This window comes from Periplaneta americana, chromosome 6 (genome assembly GCF_040183065.1).
Source record: "Periplaneta americana isolate PAMFEO1 chromosome 6, P.americana_PAMFEO1_priV1, whole genome shotgun sequence".
Classification (NCBI taxonomy): Eukaryota; Metazoa; Arthropoda; class Insecta; order Blattodea; family Blattidae; genus Periplaneta; species Periplaneta americana.
In genome coordinates, this window is record NC_091122.1 from 126,396,228 (window position 1) to 126,408,344 (window position 12,117).

At 37.4% G+C, this 12,117-nt stretch overlaps 1 protein-coding gene across 10 annotated transcripts in view; it reads left to right on the plus strand.

Moving 5' to 3' along the window:
- The window catches only part of Myo10A (Myosin 10A), a 696,078-nt gene that overhangs the window by 425,736 nt on the left and 258,225 nt on the right, over positions 1 to 12,117 (plus strand). For all 10 annotated transcript variants that reach the window (XM_069828898.1, XM_069828899.1, XM_069828900.1 and 7 more), the window contains 4 exons: positions 1,112 to 1,399; positions 5,052 to 5,209; positions 6,825 to 7,052; positions 9,337 to 9,682. In XM_069828898.1, coding sequence (XP_069684999.1) covers positions 1,112 to 1,399; positions 5,052 to 5,209; positions 6,825 to 7,052; positions 9,337 to 9,682 — 1,020 coding nt within the window. The remainder of the gene's footprint in view (positions 1 to 1,111; positions 1,400 to 5,051; positions 5,210 to 6,824; positions 7,053 to 9,336; positions 9,683 to 12,117) is intronic.

Genomic DNA, 12,117 nt, shown 5'->3' on the forward strand with positions numbered 1-12,117 from the left:
CTATAGGCCTATTCAAGTTTACATCTTTTTACATTATTTCCTTCATATCTTTTAACGAATTTATTTAACTTTTGAAAGTGTAGAAGAGAAAACGCAGACTGTTATTAACACATTCAGTTAATAGTTAAACATATCTAATAAATAATGCAATCATCTGATTTGTGTTAACAACGAGAGAAACTAGGCTGTAGGCTACTAATAATATTGATTGTTCTTGATTCGTCTTCGGTGACCTAATGGTTAGCGTGCTGTTTTATCTTATGCTCGCGGTTACAAAGTCTACCAAAAGCGATACATTTCCTATCATGGTTTCTTTCGGTAGAGAAGTAAAACTATGGGCTCCGTATCATAGAATTACGACACGTGAAAGATCTCTGTCGCTGCTGATAGGGTTAGAGGCAAAATTTGTCGACTATTTCTCATTCTTGAAAAAAAAATACTTACCATACTCGTCATCAGATCAGTTCTTCAAGAGCTAAGTTCGAACCCCGTTTACATCAAATGATTTTACGAACAATAAAAGTCCTTAGCATGACATTTTCAGGAAGACACTAAAAACAGCTTCTCTACTTTGTAGTTTTAAGACGTTCAGAATGATTTTAAGAATTGATTGATCTGTGATGCTTAAATTAACAAAGTAGAGATCTCCTAATATTGTTGCAAAGGTTCTGAAAATTGAAACTTGCGGAAAGAGCAGAATAAGATTAAAGTTTTTAGATATAAAGTGGCTTATAATAAAAAGTAAACCAACTCATGTGCACTTCGTAGGGCATACTCGAAAACTAATCTAACTTGCCTAGTACCGGTATATTGACAATGAGCGGATTGTTGATGATTAGAGATGGTAGATTTTCGAATTCACGACATTTTTTGTAAAAATTAAACCAGAGTCTCTCATAAGGCCTCAACACATACAGGTTCTTACATTTTTAAAATAGTTTGATCACCACTCCATGTTAGCTTTTACAGTATGAATAACACAGGAATGTGACCTACCTGATAATGATACAAAAATCAGTAGAAACATTAGACTAGTTATCCTTTAATTTGTACTAGTAAACTGATTGATAATTTTGTAGCATAATTTGAGAGTTAATTGGATGATTCACAGGATAACTTGCCCGTGATCCACCTGATCGCAAAGAAACCGGTGGGCATACTGCATCTGCTGGATGACGAGTCTAATTTCCCCAAGGCGACGGATTTGTCATTCCTGGAGAAGTGTCACTACAACCATGCACTGGACGAGCTGTACTCCAGGCCACGCATGTCCAGCATGGAGTTTGCCGTCAAGCATTACGCGGGCCAGGTGTGGTACAGTGTGGACGGCTTCCTGGACAAGAACCGGGATACCCTCAGACAAGACGTTGTCGACTTGCTCATCAGCAGTAAGATTCAGGTGCGTAAAGAACTGATTTAATACATCGGGTACAAGTCGGTGCTTCACTATCGATCTAGTTCAAATTCCAGTATAGTAGAACCTCAATAATCCGAACGCACTACCAAAAGTACGTACAATACTGAAAAGCACAGAAACCAAAACTCTTTATTTTCGAATAATTTGAAGGGAAAAATTGTTCCGGGGTCGGGTATCGATCTCGGGACCCTTCGCTTCGCTGCTCTACCGACTGAGCTACCCGAGGAACTATACATGACACCGTCACAATTCTTCCCTTTATATCCACACAACTCAAACCCGCTTCACAGGTAGCTTGTGCCTGAAAGCCAGATTTGCACTCTTTATTTTTGTTAGACTTTCTTGTACTAAAGGTACGTTAGTAGTGCCGTGTGTATTAGTTAAATATAGTATTGTCTTTAGTGTTCTGTATGTTTCAACTGTTTGTTTGATTATTGTACTTCATACATTGATTTCTACAAACTTTTTATATTTATAGGACTGTTACAATGTGTTTCTTTTTAACTTCAGATAAAGTAGTTGTTGTTGACCAATGCTAAGGATCTTCGATTTCCTTCGTTGTCCTGCGGGCGCCCCAATAGTATTTGGTGAGCTGCGATAGTAAATCAGCGTCTATTTTCTTTATTGCTGGGCATTGTAGCAAATGTTCTTTATCCATGATGGAGTTCTGATTTCTACAGAGGTTGCACCGTGAATGCTGGTAGATATTAATCCGATGTAGATGAGATGCGAGACAATCATATCCGGTTGTTAAACTAAATATAGCAACAGCCTTTTTCGTGATAAATCTGGGATGTTATTACCGTCTAGCACAGGTATGCTCAAAATTGTAGAAGCCCCGATTACACGGATGATGCTGCACTGCATAACACACACAGTGTACAAGCTGGGCTCCGCAACTACATTGCAGTACCGCCCGTGACATTGCTCTCACACTTACAAATAAGGATTATAAACTGAATTTGGAAAAGGAAACGGTATACACTGTAATATTCAATTATTGCATTATTTATTATGTTTAATATAGTTATGATATTATATCATAGATAATGTTATTTTCATATTCCACCACACACTGCGGTTTATTCAACATGTGCATTCTTTGCTGCAAGTAATGGGAAATCTATTTCCAACGAATTTACTGCAATGCGCAGCTGGCTCAAAAGATGCTCATCTGTTAATCGGGACCTATGTTTTGATTTAGCAACCTTCATTCTCGAAAATGATTGTTCGCACACATATGTCGAGGCGAAGGTAGCTAACATTGTGGCAGCGAATAAAGTCATATTGGGATATTTCGTTTTGTTCATTTTTTTAATTTTGTCAAGTCATATTCTCTGCATTTAGTTCTGAATTCTACGTCACTTTGTAAATAAATTAATTCGTCCTGGAACTGCACACTCACGGATTGTACATTAACTCTGAAAGGATTAACAAAGAGATTAATATCACTCTCCATACGTCTAAAATCACTAAATCTATGTTCTGTGAATTCAGATTTGAGTTGTTCCAGTACAGAGATATAATTAATTATATTTTATTCAGGCACTACTTAAGAAGTGTTTCATCCTTCCAACCAAACCTCGTTTTTCTCCGACCATTGCTGGAGCACTATCACTTGCGAGACATTCTAAATTTTCCCATTTCAAACAATTATTGTCTCCTGAATTTACGACAGCATTAAAAATGTCTTCGCCAGTTGTAGTTTCCTTCAAAATAACTAAATATAATAAATATTAAAAAATATTTAGGTCAATGTCCATACCCCTAATATAAATGGCCAGCTGAGGTATATCTGTGACATCACAGCTCTCATCAACTGCAAGAGAATATGCTGTAAAGGACTGTATTTTCTCTTGAACATGTCTTTTTATTTCATCCTAAATATCCTGTGTTCTTCTCATAACACTAGGTCGTGAAAGTCGTATTCTTTGAAAATTATCAACTTCTTTAGGACGGGGTATATTTGCAACTCTTACCATACATTTCTGTACAAATTCACCATCCGTGAAGGGTTTTAGTGCCTTAGCTAATTCCTAACCTACTACATAACTTGCTCCTAAACATAAACTCTGAATTGTTCGACTCTCTTCAATGTTTGGTCTTTCATGAAATACTTTCAATTCTTGAAACTGTAGCGCACGTTGCATCCCTGAAAAAAATTATTTTATCATAACATGTATTTCTGTTGGAATAAAATCAGTACAATAACAATAACAGTAATAATAATAATAATAATAATAATAATAATAATAATAATAATAACAACCTTGGTATATGAATACATATTACAGAAAACAGCTTACCTGTCATTTCGGCATGTTCTGGATGGCAGAGCCTATAATGTCGTTTTATGTTGCTCAGTAGTATTCCTGACAGTAGGCTACATTACAAAAATTAAACACTTCACGTTTTCACCGAACGCACAACAAAAATAGTCTTCCTCCCACACTGTAGGGAATGATCGTTTGCTTACAGAAGCTTTTGACTGTCATTGTCCCGCACTGTTCGTACGTTTACTAAGTACTTGAACTGCCTTCCGCAGTCATCCGTCGAGCTTCGAACGAGGAACAGCACGCTCTACATTCGAAGGTTGTGATTACAGAACGTAATCGCGAGTCAGAGAATGAGCATACCTGGTCTAGCAGAATGTTCCGAGGTTTGCCTTCGCTTTTCTTCAGGAATTTCTGTTTACAAAAGGACTAGACTATGTATTTGATCCTGACTTTTGAGCCATGAAAGGAGATTGTATTATTTTGAGTTTGTTTGATGTTTGTTCCTTTTTTGGCCAGAAAGTCAGCCTTTTCATTACCAACTGTTGCAGTGTAATTTTAATAGTTGTATCATACATAATAATTGCAATAGTTTTCAATAAATATATTAATCGATTATTATTGGAAGGTCAAATAATGGATATCCATTGAAAAACTACCTCTTTATGAAACCCTTGTAGCATTTTAAGAGCAGAAAGAATTTCTCTTACTCGTCTGTTTTCTGGAGGACTTGATGTTAGTGCTTGGAGTCCTAAAATTCGTAACATTCGCGTGACGATGTCAGTGGACGTTATACATGCCTCTGGTTCCGCCTGTGAAACCATTAAATACCTCCCACATGTCTGGACTGATATTTGGGCTGCCTAAACAAAACAACGGCTTAAATCAGACACTTTGTACAGATACGGAAATAAAATATGGAACTCCTTTATTATATACCTTTTACTTATACAAACTGTGCATGTGCAGTAAACAAGAGCCCCTGTATACATGCTACTTGTGGACAGTCGTGTGAAATTGTTGCCCACATACAGGTGAACTCCCATCAAGACTCGCTCCAAAATTTAATTCCGTATCTGTAGGCTACATCCAATTTGTGGTAGATAAAATGGTAGTAGACAGATTTTCTCTGTATGGTCCTGTTTCTTCTATTCATATTTTATCGTTTCTCCATCTTCTCACGTTATTTAGGCCCTACTCCGTGAGGGAGTGTCAACCCTAGCAATTCAGCACTGTATTATATCCGCTAGCATTGTATTTAATCAGGCACTTGAGCTTGAGAGAATGACAGGAGTATCTTATTTATATGGAAAGAATATTAAAGGTCCCAGTTGCGAAATAATAATGAAAACTTTTTTCAGATGGTGAGCAAGATGTTCCAGAATGTTCGATCCAGTCACGAAGCAGCCAAAACCATCAACAAAGCTAATGGGAGGTTCGTTACGATGAAGCCACGCACACCAACGGTTGCCGCACGGTTCCACGACTCACTGCAACACCTCTTGGAGTCCATGTCCAAGTAAGACCTCGTCCAAACTTTGAACAAGCAGCATTCTAAATAACATTAAACAAAACTTAGTTTTCTTAAAATATGTATAAATTTTTTGCAATGTTATAATGAAAAAGAAAAAAGGTGAAAAGCTCACCTCTTCAAGTTCAATTCTATCAAATTCTGGAATTGGAACGTTTTTATAGATCATAATAATTTTTAATGTACCGTTTTCTGTGGGTTAGTAAAAATAAAATAGGATACTCATGAACATTTCTATAGTAAAATGTTAATGATTTACATATATAAATTCAGCACTTTAAATGTACGTTGAAGTATTGATTAGTTAAGGGAATTGCAAAGGTAGTATTAGTAGGAGATCTTTAGATGTTGCAACCCATGGTTAACTATGCCTTTTTTTTTTTTTTGGCTTGCTGTGTGAAATTCCCCAATGTAAAAAAGAAACATTATTGAAGGTCTGCCTCTCCCACCCAACAAATCGTGCATCTCCAACATTAGCCTACATTTTACGCACACTTCATTGAAATTATTATGAATGTGCTCTATCATTACTTAAAAAACATTAAGTGAGAAAGAAATGCGTTACTTGCTGTTAAATGAAACTGGAAAATTAATAGTTACACAGTAACAATTAATTACTTTAAACGAGAATATGAAAAACAAAAAAATAAGTTAAGTTTTTGGTGTTATATTATTTAGTTTGCCCTGGTACTTTATTGCTTCAATTTACAATGAAACGTACTGAAATGACGAGTACGGACGAGGGAAACTTTGAGCTTTTAATTAAAGTTGTGTTTTATTTTACGTAATTATATTTTCAGATTTCTTGTTTTGTTTTATATTTTGTCGACTGTTGACTTAGGGCATCTTTAAAACAATTACGAGTTTAAGTCGTACTTTGATTCAGGTAGTCCATAAATCGTTAGTCCTTCAGGATTCTGCTGTAAGTTGCCGAGCAAATCGAGAAGTAAAAGAGAGCATGATTTCGGTTAAAATTTTGATAACTTCAACTGAAAAAAATTGTCCGCGATTTCGAAATTCGTCTTGCATTACGGCCACGTTGTGTACTCCCTCAGTGTCCATGACCCAAGGCTAAGGTCTAGGTTGGCCTAGTGATTAATCCGCCATTCTACAAAACAATTAATTACAATTCCAATTTCATACCAAAATTCCAATAAACAATCCGATAACAAATATAGCTAAATAAATCCATCAAGTCTTAAATAGCTCAATTTAATATGTATTTATAATTTTGAAGGATATTAATTTAAAATTTACTTACAACCTTTTAAAATATTAATGATTAAGGTACATAAAGTTGAACTAATATGGAAATTGATTATAAAATTATTGCACTCCAAATAATTTTATTATTTTTGTGGAATTAAATGTTTCATTTTGGTTCAACGGGTAGTGTCTACATTGTGTACACGTCATTAAGAGGTACAGGAGGCAGGGAGATAGAGATACTCTATAGAAGTTACGGTAAGATGAAAGTTTCACAAATTCTCATTTATAAAGTGAAGAATCGGTAGGCTCTTCAAAATGAAACGTATCTTTCTGCAACTTCTGTATTAACAGATAGGAGATGAGAGTTAACGAATGTTTGTATGTCGTTTTCCAGGTGTAATCCATGGTTTGTTCGCTGCATTAAACCTAATTCAGACAAGGCACCGATGAAGTTTGATATGCCAATAGTTTTGGAACAACTCCGATACACTGGAATGCTGGAAACAATTCGCATAAGGAAGATGGGCTATCCTGTCAGACTACGCTTTGCTCAGTTTGTAGAAAGGTTCCGCTACTTACTGCCTCAGAGAGTAGGGGGCCTTACCAGAGGAACCCCATACAGGTATGAGAAATTACTACTCGTGAGACTTATTCAGTGCTAAACTTTGCTAAAATAAGTGCAGTGTGTGCAAACTGTGACTTTTTAATGTTTGCACATTGGTGAACCCAAGCATAACTCGCGCAGTAACAAGAACTGTTAGGTAATTGTTCACTTGCAGACTGTTATTTGATTTTGTTCAGCTTGTGAAGATGTTGCAAAGAGATAAGGAGATTTATAGCTTCACAGTACTTGAAATGCTAGCATAGTTACACGACATTGCGTAGAAGAGTTCCTAATTTATTTTAATTGCATTATCTATAACTCTCATGTTTTCAGGTTGACGCAATACTTATTCTTCTTTCTTTCTGTTTCTCTATGTAGGCCTACCTTTACTTTATTTATTTATTTATTCTTTCATTCATTCCTTATTTCCTTTTTTTCTTTCCTTCCTTCCTTCTTTCCTTTCTCTCTCTCTCCCTCCCTACCATCCTCCCACTCCTTCTCCTCCCCCCTCCCCCTCTCCCTCTTTTCTGTATCATTTTATTTTGTTAAAAGAAGGTCTCTGTAGTTCTTAACTGAGACATGTGTTTCGATTCCTGGAAGTCTACATGTCACATTTCATCCTGAAAATTACTTTTTAACCCTCTCATGGAAGATACTAATTTTGAAGTCACTACTTGGGATATAATTATTTTATCTCAGAGTGTCTTAACACTGATGTATACCGTACATTTTCTGATTGTCTTGAGTATCCTACTCGACATTTCATAGCACACGCTTATCAAAATGGTATTATGAAATTAATTGAAAAGACACTACTGATTGCTGCCCATGATGATGCCAACTGTGACGGCAGTGATGTTTACGACTATGATGATGATGATGATGATGATGATGATGATGGCCGTGTTCTTGGCGACGAAGCCGATTATATTGGCTTTACATCTACGAGAATGACGATGATAATGGAAGTGATGAGTGATGGTGGCGAAGACGGTAATGACAACGATGACGTTAATGGCGACGATGTCGATGATGATGATGTCGATAACGGCAACGATGATGATGATGACGACGATAATGGCAACGATGTCAATGATGATGAGGTCGTTAATGGCAACGATGAAGATGATGACGAGGACGATAATGGCAACGATGTCGATGATGATGAGGTCGATAATGGCAACGATATCGATGATGATAATGGCAACGATGTCGATGATGACGAGGACGATAATGGCAACGATGTCGATGAAGATGAGGTCGATAATGGCAACGATATCGATGATGATGAGGTCGATAATGGCAACGATATCGATGATGATAATGGCAACGATGTCGATGATGATGATAATGATGAGGTCGATAATGGCAACGATGACGATGGCGACGATAATGGCAACGATGTCGATGATGATGAGGGCGATAATGGCAACGATGTCGATGATAATGGCAACGATGACGATGATAATGGCAACGATGACGATGATGACGAGGACAATAATGACAACGAAGTGGATGATGACGACGAGGACGATAATGGCGACGAAGGTGACGACAAGAACGATAATGGCGACGATGATGACGAGGACGATAATGGCAACGATGACGATGATGGTAATGGCAACGATGACGATGATAACGAGGACGATAATGGCAACAATGTCGATGACGACTAGGACGATAATGACAACGATGTCTTTGACGATAATGGCAACGATGTCGATGATGACGACGACGAAGACAATAATGGCTACGATGACGATGAAGGCGTTGGCTGCGACGAAATCGGTAGTGGCAGTGATAACAGAAACGATAATGTCTGCGTTAAAGATTATGGAGACGACGAGGACGATGATGGCGAAAGCGGCGATGATTCCGACGACGACGATGGCAACGAACACGATGTCGGAGACGAAAACTGTAATTACAATGATAACGCTAATGGTGGTGGTGGTGATGATAGGAATAATGATAATGATGATGACGACGTTAGTTGTGATAATGGCGGCGATGAAAACGACAAAGACAACGATAACAATAACGATAGTGACAATGACGGTAATGGTGATGAAGGCGATAATGGTAACGAAGATGATGGCGACGATGATTATAATGAATGCAACGACGACTTTGAAAATTACAATGACGATTATGAACACTATTACGATAGTGACGACGATAAGGAGGAGGGGGAGGAGAAGGATAACGTCGGTGATGATATGACTATAACGATGACACGACTATGATGGAAGGAAGGCAGATCAAGTTTGATACTTAGCCTGTACAATTTCACCTGCTGCAGGGAACTGTGTCGTGTTATTCTGTCGTCATGCTGCCCTGAAGCGGAAGCCAACGGGGACTACCAACTGGGCACCACCAGGGTGTTCCTCAGAGAGCGGCTGGAACGAGAGCTGGAGCGCGAGCGAGCGCGGGTTGTGCGAGCTGCAGCTGTGACCATGCAGAAGACAGTGAGGGGCTACTTGGCGCGCAGGCGGTACCGCGCCACCCGCAAGGCTGCCCTCACTCTGCAGGCCCATGTGCGGGGCTGGGTGGCTCGCAAGAGGTACCTTGCTGTTAGGAAGGGCGTGGTGCGCGCCCAGGCCAACTTCAGGGCAATCCGGCAGAGGAGGCGCTACTTGGAGCTCAAGGTATGAGGAATGAGAGAAATTTTGTTTTACATTTCTTGAATTACCTTGAATATTTAGAATAAGAAATGTAGTACATGTTCTCAAGTGCTTGTCATACCCAACAGAGGCAGACGTACTTTTTAAATGGTGATGGAAATCCTTAGTATGGCTTCTTTTGGAAACGAAACGGAGCGAAACAAGTAGCCAACAGACTCGGAGCTCACAGCTCACATAGATTCTTCCTCACAGCCCAAATTCCGTTGCAAGAGTGCGCGATCAGTACCTTTTAATTATTTCTCTTCCAATTTCCCCATCCTTCTGCGCCATTATCTAATTATTGGATCTGGTGTTCTCATCCTGTCTGTTGTAATAGGTATTTTATTTAATTCTTCAATACATTTCTTGTCTAACCTAAAAATTACGTAACAAGAATACAGACGTTTCACACAATTCAAGGAATTTCATAAACCCTTGTTACCTTTTCACACTCTCTGTGCATAATGCTATCGTGTTTAATAGAAGATAATGGAGAAAGTAGATTTATTTTTAACATTTCTTGCCCATTATGCTGCCATCTGTAAAGTTTTCATAGGACAGCTGGATATTCTAAACTACAGGATAATAGAAAAAGCCTTTCTTACACATACGATTAGGCCTAATTATTGCAGTAAACTCTTGACTAAACTATTTAAATTGATATTAAAATTCAAAATATTTTTATTGCTTGAAGAAAATCAGTAGTGGTGCGAACCACGGCCTTTTGGTAAAGCTGGAAATTTCTTGTACTCCCTCAACAAATTTCACAAGTTGCCGATGAGTTCAGTCCGCCCATTTGTTCTTGAGAAATGTGGCAACACTGTCATTCTTAAAAGTACCGGTACCATTTCTCTCTACTACTAACTACAACCCGTTCCCATCCTCTCAAGCACCGAAAACCTTGTCATAAATCCGACCTGCCACATGCAGCGTTAGGACGATGTGATTTGAAAATTGTATTTACTCATAAAATTCTCCCCGTGCCAAGATTTCACGACATATTTTTCCCGCGTAATTTTTCTCTCTCGTATTAAAAGGACTGACAGCACTTTTCTTTCGAGAGCGGTTTTTATTCTGTAAAGATTATGCCTACAAGTATCATAAATATACGCATGAAAATTCAAGGCCATTGTTTATTAGGGTATCCATCTTCTCAACAGTGAAAACCGCCAATGATTCCTCTAAGGCCATGGAAGATGATCGGGGTTAATTATCTGATGTAAATAATGGAATGTAAAATCCATATACGTTTGTTTTATTTGCGTAATCAATAAGTTAATTTAGATACGAACATTTTACGCGCGAAGTTTAACATCATGATCCGAAAGTTAGTTAAGGTCAGACTACCTGCCTTAGAACTGACGCACATTGGTACATTGAAACTGTACACAAAACAGTTCCTAATAAAGTTATTAAAATTGCATTATATATTTGAGAGGCAGATTTAAAGAAAAATAAATCGTCTGGTCTTATTAAGGATGACCACGAGGGTCCGGAAATTAATAGCAATAATATAATGAATTAACGATTAATATTAAACATCAATTTGATTAGTACATGGTTACTGTTTGATGTTATTTATGAAATATTTTTCCCTAGTATTTTGTAGTCATCAAGTAACCCCTCCCCCCTCGAATTTTCGCCTCAAAACTTTGAGAAAATGGGAACGAGGAATTACTCGAGTAAATTCTGCAGCATTTTTGCGTTTATGAAAACTATATTTTAATTAGTGATATGACATTGGCTATAACATAGGTAGCCTTTTTTGTCTTTATGAAAATCCAAGTATTGTATATTGTTACATGCCCAATGAAGCAATGACACGTAAAAAAAAAGTAATTAATTTATTGTCTGTGGAAGAATTTAACCTGGATAGAAATTATCACTTATTATTATTATTATTATTATTATTATTATTATTATTATTATTATTATTATTATTATTATCATGCCTATTATTATTATTATTATTATTATTATTATTATTATTATTATTATTATTATTATTATTATTATGTTGCGTGATTAGGCCTAATTGAAAAAAGTTTTCATTTTGCCTTCTCTTCATCACAATATGAAATTAGGCCTACTCTAGAAAAACATTCTGCTCTCCACTATGCACAACGTGCCTAGCTGTTTCTGGACTCTAGACTACTGCACATGGGCGCCTTTAGGCAGAGAAAAATATTTCCACCCCTTATTTCGCCCTATATGCGACATTTGGATCAACAAAAATAATTGATTCCGCGTCATTATTACTGTTTCTAATATCGGAAACGCCTGATTCAGATAAACCATACACTTCACTATTTTCGGTACTCTTCACCACATTCTTACACTCTGATGTATCTGGACTCGAACTGGAACAAATTGGCTGTGTTTGTTTCTCAAATAGCACATCTATTTTGCACTTTTTCTCA